This window comes from Salvia splendens, chromosome 1 (assembly GCF_004379255.2).
Source record: "Salvia splendens isolate huo1 chromosome 1, SspV2, whole genome shotgun sequence".
Classification (NCBI taxonomy): domain Eukaryota; kingdom Viridiplantae; phylum Streptophyta; class Magnoliopsida; order Lamiales; family Lamiaceae; genus Salvia; species Salvia splendens.
The window spans coordinates 42,183,860-42,195,929 of NC_056032.1; the positions used below are offsets into that span (position 1 = coordinate 42,183,860).

Sequence of the window (12,070 nt, forward strand, 5' to 3'; positions counted from 1 at the left end):
ATATGTTACAAATAATAATGGGTTGTTATTTCAAGTAGAAATGGGTGGAAACATCAGTGTCTAAGAAGAAATGGTTTGGTCCCTGAATACTAATTACAGAAAAAACAAATAGCACACCAAAAAATTACAAAGAATCTTCCCTTTTCCATAATGATAACCGTAGTCATCCACACCATATTTGGATCAATATACACCACACAACTGCAAGTAACAAACTCTATCTAGCCAAACTTAATAAATCATATAAATATAAATCTCACATAAAGCTGATCACCATTACTGCTCTTCATTTGCTTCAAGAGATTTCTCACTCACACTTCATAACATCAGCTGCTGATGCTTTTGGATTCACCAAATTTTGGTTTCGCGTCACTGCTGCTGCTGGTATTAAGTCCATACTGACAGAAGAAATTGTATAAGAACAAGAGCAACTCTACAAATTCAAGACGCCATCTACTAGCGAAAACAAAAATGTATGCCTATACGGAAAAATCCAATACAGTATCTCTGAATATATGTCCATTTTGAGTATGAAAGTGCAAACTGAATCCGAAGCCTACCATTAGTCTGCTATCAAAAGCATTTTCATAATCCTAAACAAGTAAACAGACCATAATATACTCAGAGCGAGTCTAAATTGTGAATCTTGCATTTTCATTCTGTCAAAATAAATTTTCAGTCAACTAGTTCAACATTCTGATATATCTGGCATATGATTTGCTACTAAGAACCAAAGCATGTGCAAGCGGACAAGCACAGCACCTGTATTAGATGACCGAAACATCACAGGACACTATTTCTTTCATAATTTAGTTGAATGAATACCAAAAGCTTGAGCATAGTGATGTTACCAGCACAGTTTGTATTTTTTAGTAACTTATAAGGTACTGACCTTTTCTCTCATCCTTACACTCCAGATATCAGAATCACCTCTAGCTGAACCAGATGCTTGGCCTGAATATGGACTAACCAATGGTTCCCTACTGCTATTACGGAAACCATACTCAGCCTCGAGATCGTCATCTTCATTCTGACTAGAAACCAAGGATCTCAGTACTACAGCAAGAAGTACAGATAAGACCTGTAAAAGTAAAACTGCTTAACTGTGGTTTCAAAATATTCCTTCTTGAATTACTATCAAATACAATGGAGATGCCATATCCATTAGTAATCATGATACAGGTTTTTACTTTTTAGAATATATAATAGTAATAGATGTTGTATGGCATCATAAGGCTAATTTCTAATTTACTACAATCTCGCACGATTGGTAAGAGGTGTTGCAGGCATCACCAACCATGCACCTGGATACAGAAGGAATAAGCATATTGCAAACTTATAATAGCAGAAATGCTGGACAAACCTCTGTATAGTCAGTTCCAAACTTGAGTATCAGGGATATGTAGGAGAGATTTTCAAAGTTTCTTAGGTATTCCATGATCTCAAGAACTACTAAACATCCTCTCAGTTCAGAATTAGCTGTATGGAAGCACATTAGTAACATAGGTTTGAATAATATATTGCACTAAATCCTGTCTGTGACATTTTAAAGTTTGCTTTTGTTATCCACTCTCAAATGGTAAATAAACACTGAGTGGAAAACTCATTAACGTCTGAGAAACTAATTGACCACAAAATTGGTTGTACACATATACCTATATGCAAACTGCCCCTAGGAAGCAATGAGCTTCTAAGGCATCTTGGTTTTTTATACACTAACTAGACAAAATAGTAAACATATTGAATCCAAGAATTTCACAATTAGTGTAAGCTGACACATGAAAACTAAATAGAAAATCACAATTGACATGCTAGTATAGTCGTACAGAAGACTAAAACGTGCCTGTACACTAAGAATAACAATGCCGACCCACATAAAGACATCAGCATTATCATTGATGAAGGTCCACAATCTGTCAAGTTCTCCAGTGGGATCAAATGGGATATCCTGAAGAATAATTACATCATTGGTAAGGCACAAGGATGCACTGAAACATCAGCAATCAAATGATCGCAGGATTACCTTCTCCCATTGGCGATCAAGAGCAATGAAGATCACTAAACCCACTTCCGATAAAATGAATAGGGTAGTGAGTACAGCATACTGAAATTATATGGTCAAGGATATACTTATTACACATTCGGGATGGCTCATAAACTTCGGTGTCTGCCATAATTCTTCCAACTAAAACAAACAAGGTGCAGTTTTAAAACAATTACCTAAGTCTAGGTGGATATAAAATGTGAACATAACATCAATTATTCCTCTCAGGACCAAATTACGTGCATTAAAATGCACCTTGATGACAACAAATCTACAAAAGTGAAGTATGAAGTATGAACCATCAGCCTCCATCTTCCTAGTTCCAGCATTGCCAATAGATATTTTTCAATACATTTTTTCTTTATACAGCTCAGGATTATAATGTGTGAGTGAAAGTAATATCTCCTTCTACTCCTCTCACTTTCTTAATTCTCCATGTTAGCAGCCTCTTGGCTTTGCATTGACTACAATTTAGTACAGTCCGCATGTAGAGCAGTTTCTACTTTCTATGTCAAACAGCATCATCCATGAGAATTATACAACCAAAGTAGCAGAAGATGGTTGCAAGTATGGCAACAAGGGACGTTCTCCGCATCTTCTTCCTCTCAATACTTCCCATGATTTCCTAACGTTTTAAAAAGGAAAAGGACAAAAACACCACCACCATCGAACATCAGATTGTTCTAACACCTAAAAAAGTCCAGAAATCTAACAGTCTTGCTGATAAACAGAAACATTAACAAATAAAAGGTAACAATATTCTAGTAATTCCATGAGGGCGTAGGGAGAAAGAAAAAATTGGACTGAGCAGAAGGATACAAAGCAAAGGCAACAGCCGCTGATGGCCTCCGCACCAATGAATCCAACGAAACTGATGAAGACTATCAAAATCCCAGTTGCCAAAAATGCATATGTAAACCTATACATGACATAAAAAGTTCCAATTATTGCATCAGCTTCAACCACAACACTTACCCTCAACCATAATTCCAATTGGGAAAATAACCGAGCAACAAAATTAAAGAAAAGTGAAAACTATCAAAATCCCAGTTGCCATAAATGCATAACCAATTCCTAACATAAAAGGTTCCAATTATTGCATCAGCCTCAAGCACAACTTTCCCTCAACCATAATTCCAATTGGGTAAATAATCGAGCAATAAAATTAAGATCGAAAACAAATATATTAACGCGAACAATTAACAAAAAAGGTAAAATTTTAGTACCAAGGAGCTGGGAGAGAGCTGAAATTGAAGGTGAGCGCATCGTCAGGGTTAAAGACGCCGGAGTTAGGGCGGAATCCGGAATCATTAGGCGGAGGGTGGTGATGCAATTGATTAAGCACATATGCAGAATATATAATTATGACAACACCCACAAATGCGTTGAGGAAATTGAGGAATTTGAGGATGAAAGCTAGACATGTATGGGAACATGGCGTTCGCATTTCGATTTGAGAAATGGAAATTTTGACTTTCGATTAATCTGCAGCAGAATGATTCCTTTTTGAGTATGAGTTCAATAAAATTTCATGACGTTTAAAGGCTGAAGACTCGTTCCCATTAGGGCTTATCCATAAATATTCAATCTTTAAAAAGGATATTAATATTTGTGCATTCCATTCCATTCCATTTTCTTACAGTGAATGAAATTGAAACAATGTTTTTTTTTTCTTACAGTGAATGAAATTGAAACAATGTTTTTTTTTTAAAATAAATGACACCTCTTATCTTTTTTCAGCATTAAAGTGTATATGAGTATGAAATAACCACAAGTATTGTAGTCTAATGGAGCCCTTTCTATTTGAAAACTCAATAAATAAATAAATAAAGTTCAGACATGAATTAGGAAGGCTTATCTGTAAACAATTTTGTCCCGTTGATTTAATTTACAGTAAAGGTCAGGCATGCCTTAAAATTTATTACTCCCTCCATCCGCAAATAGGAGTTTCGTTTTTCCATTTTAGTCCGTCCACAAATAGGAGTCTCGGTTCACTTTTACCATAAATGATAATAGGAGCTCATATTCCACTAACTCATTCTATTCACATTTCATTTAAAAATAATATATACAAGTGAAACCAATATTCCCCGAACTTTTTTTCCACTCATTTTTCTTAACATTTCTTAAAATATACAAGTGAGACTCATATTCCCTTAACTTTTTTCCACTCACTTTTCTTAATATTTCTTAAAATACGTACCGCCAAGAAATGGAACTCCTAATGGCGGACGGAAGGAGTATTTTTTTAAAGGGAATTAAGAATATTGTAAATTGTAAGTTGAAGAGTAATCTTAGAAATGAGACTTTGAAAAAAAAATTAAAACAGCATTCAAAGTGTAAAGACACCAGTATTTAACCTATCAAACAGATCCAGACGCATATTCTTTCCAATTTGGTAGAAAAAAAAACCTATCAAACAGATCCAAAATGAAAATTATAGGTCAAAAATCCATGTTCAAAGTTCAAACAAGGTTCAAGTTAGTATTACAGAATTAAATAGAAAGGAATAACACAAAAAAGTTATAGGCAACTGCAAATTGCAACAGAAGCGATAAAGGTTATAATCATATCCATATCAAAGCAACTATTGAATATTATTGATAATCACCAAAATATGTTGCAGGGTTGAACATATGCAACTTGCATCTTAAAACATGATCACCAGAATGCTGCACTGCAGAAAAAGTCATAGATCGCTAGCGTTTCATATAAATTTAGATGAAATGAGATCATCTTTATCGGCCACTCTTTTTAGCACGCTTCCCTTGCCCTTTCTTTGGTGGCCCCTTCTGGCGACGCTTCAACATTTCAAGCCTGCTCAGTCGCCTGCCACGATAAATTAAATTAGAATTGCAGCAATTTGGTTCTAAATAAACGAAAGAATTGTTCTTTTAGGACCATTCCAATTCTATAATGTTATCATCCCTATTTGCTGAGAAATCAGTCCACAAGAACACTATCACATCAACTTTCTTACAACCATACTATTTCTCACACACTATGCCACACCCACAGGTGCTAAGCGCTAGCAGCCCTACAGAGTTTATTTGTGGAGGCTAACAAGCATAATTGGGGGAATTGTTTCATCTACTTTATTCAGGTTGCATGACTGACTTGAGATTAACCGGAAAACAGATTATTGATTTTCCCATTAAACGTAGTTCAAAATTACCTACGATTGACAACTTGAAAAATAGGTGGCTTAGTGTCCTTATATCAGTCTATAATCTATACATAGAGAATGCAACTCAGCTAATTTTGTTCGAATAAGCATGCTCGATCCAAATGCCAGTAGCACCCATGTTATGGTTAACAAGCCTCACAGTCTCTATCATCTATGCAGGTAATACCAAACAAAATCAAGAAAATGGGTGGAATCTCTTACTCTTGTTCCGTCTGAGCCATCACACGGGGATCGTCCCTGTTGATATCATAAGGATACCAACCTGCAACTTTGTCACCAATGAGCTTCTTGCGAAGTATTTTGTTGGCGGATCTTTGACCAGTTGGGTTAAGAAAGTGGCCGAAAATCCTAGCTCTAGCTTCAGTGACTCCTCTGATGGCCACTTCAGCCAGCGCTTTCTTCAAGCCTCCTCCTAAGCTGCTCCCCACACTCATTTCCCTAATCTCACTATTTCTGACTTGTTCAAAGGGTAATCTGGAATTATGAGTGATGAAATTGCTTAAACTTTATAGGTAAATCAGGGTAATAAACGTAAAACAGTAACCAATAAGCTATAAATCAACCCAAACACATTATCGCCCATGATAAATTAATGTCTAGGGTTAACGAAAGTTTTAATTTGTTGATCGAAACTACTATTGATTTCTGGAAATGCTACCATAAGGAAAATATCAACTGAAACCTAATATCAACTGAAAGGATTAGGAGGATGAAGGTTAGAATTTACCGCAACAACAGAATATGCTTTAGCTCTAAATGCGTAGGAAGGAAGTCACAAATGTTTTAGCCCTAATTATATTAAACAGAACACTCACCGTCACCGTCAACTCCACGTCTTGCGGAAGGGAGGGGTCTCGGATTGCGGCGGTGCTACTTATGCGAACAGTGACTGTGGGCGGCTATCCTCGCCGGAGGTGAATTTGTGTGTGAGATAGAAAGGTATGAAGGAAAGAGGAGTTGGGATGGGCCTTTTTTCTGTTGGGCCAATACCCCAATAATTTTAGCTCAAGCATTTATCTTTATTAAATATTTTGTTAATTAATTTACTAGAAGTGTATATTGATGGAGTATGACTTTCATAATATCATTATCAATGAAATGGAGTATAAAAACCGATTACATGCATATTAGTGTTACTAAGGGTGAGCATTCGGGGTTCGGTTCGGTTTTTTGCCCAAACCTAACCAAAACTGAAAAATCGAATGTCGTTCAAAACTCAGACCGAACTGAACCCGAAAAACCGAAAATTGAACTTCAAAAATCGAACAAAACCGAATAAACCGAAAAACCGAAAAAAAAACATACTATATATATGTAATTTATTTATTTTATATATACTAATAGAATATATATATATATATATATAGGGGAGCGTTATTCTCCTTTTCACATCTTAGATCCTTTTTCCTTCTTAATATTACACGTTAGATCTAAGGCATCAATGGATCAGATTGATTCTATAAAACTGGTTCCGTGTTGCATTATAGAAGGTGGTTGTATGCATTACAGGGTTATTATTGACATTTGACGGAAAAGTAACTGCCACATTTTGGTATCTGCGAATAATGCACCACATGGTCACGAGTAATGCATATAATTGACTATATAATGCACAATATGTGAACTGCAATGCATACGAACAAGATGTGCTGTGTTATGATGTTTGACACACGTTTCTTGTTTCCCCTAAGGGTTTAATAAGCTTAGGGGCTAGGGTATAGTACGTAGACATGTATGTAATCTTCACATGGTAACGAGTAATGGATATAATTGACTATATAATGCACAATTTGTGAACTACAATGCATACGAACAAGATGTGCTGTGTTATGATGTTTGACACACGTTTCTTGTTTCTTCTAAGGGTTTAATAAGCTTAGGGGCTAGGGTATAGTACGTACGCATTAATAACAAATTATAAAACGATACGAATAATTCATAAAATTGTCACGAGTAATGGATGTTATTAACTATATAATGCACAATATGTGAACTGCAATGCATACGAATAAGATGTACCATGTTATGATGTTTGACACACGTTTCTTGTTTCCCCTAAGGGTTTAATAAGCTTAGGGGCTAGGGTATAGTACGTAGACATTACTAACAAATTGTTGTTATTGGAATATACGTATGTGCATTATTTGGTTTAGGTAGTGCATTATGTAGCTGTTAATTGTCATTATCTCAGTATATTATGCATTATTAGAGGTATTGTGTATATGGGTTAATCAACGGATTGAAGATTACATACGTGCATTTAGTAATGTCTACGTACTATACTCTAGCCCCTAAGCTTATTAAACCCTTAGGGGAAACAAAAAACGTGTGTCAAACATCATAACATGGTACATCTTATTCGTATGCATTGCAGTTCACATATTGTGCATTATATAGTTAATAACATCCATTACTCGTGACAATTTGGTGAATTATTCGTATCATTTTATAATTTGTTATTAATGCGTACGTACTATACCCTAGCCCCTAAGCTTATTAAACCCTTAGGGGAAACAAGAAACGTGTGTCAAACATCATAACACAACACATCTTGTTCGTATGCATTGCAGTTCACAAATTGTGCATTATATAGTCAATTATATCCATTTCTCGTTACCATGTGAAGATTACATACATGTCTACGTACTATATCCTAGCCCCTAAGCTTATTAAACCCTTAGGGGAAACAAGAAACGTGTGTCAAACATCATAACACAACACATCTTGTTCGTATGCATTGCAGTTCACATATTGTGCATTATATAGGCAATTATATGCATTACTCGTGACCATGTGGTGCATTATTCGTAGCGGTTTCCAGCCATTATTAGATTACTATTGTACCCTCATAATGCACAAAATAGGACAAATAATGCAACACGGGATTAATTACTCAATGTTGATCTTGACCGTCCATTTCTCTAATCTAATAGCTGATATTAAGAAGGAAAAAGGAGGGAATATAGGAAAAAGGAAATGAATACATCCATATATATATATATATATATATATATATATATATATATATATATATATATATAGGTTAGTGATCAAGATATAACTAATTTTAAGTGTATAACTAGAGAACAAATCTCAGCCACACATCTTAATACTTCAAATTAATCATATGGCTTAGCTATTTTTACCTGTTTTAAATAAAAAGTAATTAAGAAGGGAATTTTTGGAAACTAAATTCAACTCCAACCGTCTCCTTCTAATTTCCAACTCCAATTTAAAAAATGAGGCTTCTATTCACACTCATTTTCCTCTCCCCTCTCTTCCTCCTCTTCCCAGCCTCCGCCGCCGAGCTCAAACGCTGTTAATTGGAGCAGATTCATCATCAGTATCATCGCTGCTCTCACTTAATGGATCTGGAGCATCTACGGGTAGAGCTCGCTTCGTCTTCTTGTCATCGTCGCCGTCCATCCCTCCGCCACCGCTCGCCGCCGCCACAGATATGGAGAAGATCAGACGCTTAAGCTGGAAATTAATTACTTCTCTTCTCTCTCTAGCTAACAATTAGTATTTCTCGATCGCAAGCAGAATGGAAGAAGGAGAGTCCTATTTGTTGATATGAAATTGGGAATAAATGCAGTTTGGAAGAAAGATTACAGCTTCAAATTGCGTTATGTACACACATTGTGATGATGAATGTGATGGAATCTGCAGATTCATTTTTTGAAGAAGAAAATATATGTGATTTTGGCTAGGATTGTGGAGGTGGAATATGAAATGTATAGTGTCAAATGATTTAAATAGTCAATAAATATACCATTTTTTTAATAAAGTTCAACTCTCGAAGGTAGCAATGACTTTAAAGACTAGATTTCTACTACAAAAATATTGTGAAATAGTAGACATTTTTAACGTAATGTGATGGCTACAATAAATCAGACATAATGAAGGTGATGAATTTCTATTAACATGATTTTACTTCACTCTGATTAACAAAACATATCACTATTAGCATGATTTTACTTCACTCTTATTTATAAAATACATCACTCTTAGCATGATTTTACTTCACTCTTATTTACAAAACGCATCACTCGTAGCATGATTTTACTTCACTCTTGTTTACAAAACACATCACTCTTAGCATGATTTTACTTCACTCTTGTTTACAAAACACATCACTCTTAGCATGATTTTACTTCACTCTTGTTTACAAAACACATCACTCTTAGCGTGATTTTACTTCACTCTTGTTTACAAAACACATCACTCTTAGCGTGATTTTACTTCACTCTTGTTTACAAAACACATCACTCTTAGCGTGATTTTACTTCACTCTTGTTTACAAAACACATCACTCTTATTATGATTTTACTTCACTGTTGTTTACGAAACACATCGCTCTTAGCGTGATTTTACTTCACTCTTGTTTACGAAACACATCACTCTTAGCGTGATTTTACTTCACTCTTGTTTACAAAACACATCACTCTTATTATGATTTTATTTCACTGTTGTTTACAAAACACATCACTCTTGGCGTAATTTTACTTCACTCTTGTTTACAAAACATATCACTCTTAGCATGATTTTACTTCACTCTTGTTTACAAAATACATCACTCTTATTATGATTTTACTTCACTGTTGTTTACGAAACACATCACTCTTAGCGTGATTTTACTTCACTCTTGTTTACGAAACACACCACTCTTAGCGTGATTTTACTTCACTCTTGTTTACAAAACACATCACTCTTATTATGATTTTACTTCACTGTTGTTTACAAAACACATCACTTTTAGCGTGATTTTACTTCACTATTGCTTACAAAACACATCACTCTTAGTGTGATTTTACTTCACTCTTGCTTACCAAACACATCACTCTTAGCGTGATTTTACTTCACTCTTGTTTACAAAACACATCACTCTTATTATGATTTTACTTCACTGTTGCTTATAAAACACATCACTCTTAGAATGTACAATTTCCATTTTTTCACATTTACATTTCACGCACTGAAAAAAAATGTACAATTTCCATTTCATATGCAGAAGATGCATATATGATACATCGATCTATCTATTTGTCTCTATATTCTCCTTCACGCCTCACAGTCTTCTGCTGTGCCTGTAAAAAACAATCACTTTTTATTAGCCGATTTATAGTTCCAGAAAAATTTATAACAGATGCAAACATTCCTATTTATTTTCATCTAAACACGAAAAAACTTGTTGAATTTTTTTCGATTTCATTCTCGAACATGGATACAATGAATGCATGTAACATATGCTACAATTCTAAAGCAGTGATTGCTAATTTTAGAGAAGAAGTACCTGCAGTCTCTGATCTTGGCTTGAATCTTTGACGACTACTGCCGTTCACGAGCTCGGCTGAATCCACTCACCTGGTGGCGGAAATCCGATCTCGATCCACTGTTTTTGCCTCTGATTCCACTTTCTCTATCCTCAATTTCATCCAAATTCAGACGCTGCTCGTCGGGTTCAGACGATGAGAGAGCAGAGAGGATCAGAGCGATATTGAGCGCGGTTGGTGTTGAATATGGTTTCCAAAAATGCCCTTTTTAATTAATTTTTATTTAAAACATGTAAAAATAGCTAAGCCATATGATTAATTTGGAGTATTAAGATGTGTGGCGGAAATTTGTTCTCTAGTTATGTACTTAATGAGCATTTGCCTTAGATCACTACTATATATATATATATATATATATATATATATATATATATATATATATATATATATATATTGGTGTGTTAAAGTCCTTCGCAGCTTTTCAGTCCAATGATCTTTTTAATCACAGCCCTTGGATCCTTGAATTGAATGGTTGTGATGATCTGCATTATCTGACGAAAAATTTGCATTATTAGTCGGTGTGCATTATTCAACTAAAACTCTGCATTATTACACTATAATGGTGCATTATTAGTCGGTGTACATTATTCAACTGAAAATCTGCATTATTAAATGACACGTGGCATCAATCTAACCGTTGGATGACAAAATCGTGGGGCTGAGATTAAAAAGAATAATAGAACAAAAGATACAAAATATGTATTCATTTCCTTTTTCCATCTTTTGTTTTATTGTTATTTTCAATCTCGGCCATTCAATCTGAAGATCTAACGGCCCCAAATAATGCCAACTGATTTTAAATTAAATCAATTAAAACAACGAGAAGGCTATTTTAGGTACATGCAAAAGTGGTTGTTATGGAAACTCCCATGATTTTCTCTTCCAAAATCTCAGCGGTTATTCTCTATTGAGATCACGTTCAATCTATGTTATCTCCCAAAAATTTTTGCGTCTACACTCCATTGATATCATTGCGTAAGTTCGTCGTTTTTTTGGTGTTTGAAGAAAACCGATTTTTTATTTATTGCATACATCGCCGATTTCTGGTAGTGCGTCATTGGTGGTTTGGATTAACTGAACAATGGAAGAAGGTACATATTTTTTTCCGTTCCAACACTGTGTACTCCTACTTCTTCGCAGATTGCAGAATTGGTGGATTAGTCAATCGTATTTGATTTTTAGTTTTGTTAACAAATGTCACGAGTACTATAGTAATTATGTAGGTTCACTGCTCGACACACCGGTCTGGTTGACGCCAAACGGCGTCCAAGTCCACGAGTTTCAATCATTGATCTAGGGTTTAGGGAGCATAGCGGCTAGGTACTTTGTCTTAATTGATAAACGTAATGTACATATACTAGCATGTAATGGTTGTTTTAATTTATGTAATGCATGTTTAATGATCTATAATGTATATTTTAACTGACCAGTGTAATTTAACTTTGGTCGTGTTTGATTGTTCGTCGCACGTTTCATGTTTTACCAAAGGGTTTAGCTATCCTTGAG

The 12,070-nt window shown here is 35.0% G+C and overlaps 2 protein-coding genes across 5 annotated transcripts; both read right to left on the reverse strand.

The window, feature by feature from the left end:
- Positions 1-5: 5 nt before the first annotated feature.
- On the reverse strand, positions 6-3,622 carry LOC121752890 (tetraspanin-18-like). The gene is made up of 6 exons (XM_042147982.1): positions 3,271-3,622; positions 2,864-2,963; positions 2,024-2,104; positions 1,844-1,948; positions 893-1,081; positions 6-398 (listed from the first exon to the last, which is right to left on the reverse strand). Exons 1-6 carry the CDS (start codon positions 3,489-3,491, stop codon positions 327-329), a joined length of 768 nt encoding a protein of 255 aa, XP_042003916.1. The 5' UTR covers positions 3,492-3,622; the 3' UTR covers positions 6-326.
- Positions 3,623-4,620: 998 nt separating this feature from the next.
- On the reverse strand, positions 4,621-6,209 carry LOC121800788. 4 transcript variants are annotated; one of them, XM_042200296.1, is made up of 3 exons: positions 6,047-6,209; positions 5,433-5,678; positions 4,621-4,873 (listed from the first exon to the last, which is right to left on the reverse strand). In XM_042200296.1, exons 2-3 carry the CDS (start codon positions 5,663-5,665, stop codon positions 4,783-4,785), a joined length of 324 nt encoding a protein of 107 aa, XP_042056230.1. In that variant the 5' UTR covers positions 5,666-5,678; positions 6,047-6,209; the 3' UTR covers positions 4,621-4,782. The 4 variants fall into 4 exon arrangements, with proteins under 4 accessions (XP_042056230.1, XP_042056235.1, XP_042056224.1 ...); XM_042200301.1 differs by having other exon boundaries at positions 5,433-5,684; XM_042200290.1 differs by having other exon boundaries at positions 5,433-5,705.
- Between the last annotated feature and the right edge of the window lie 5,861 nt (positions 6,210-12,070).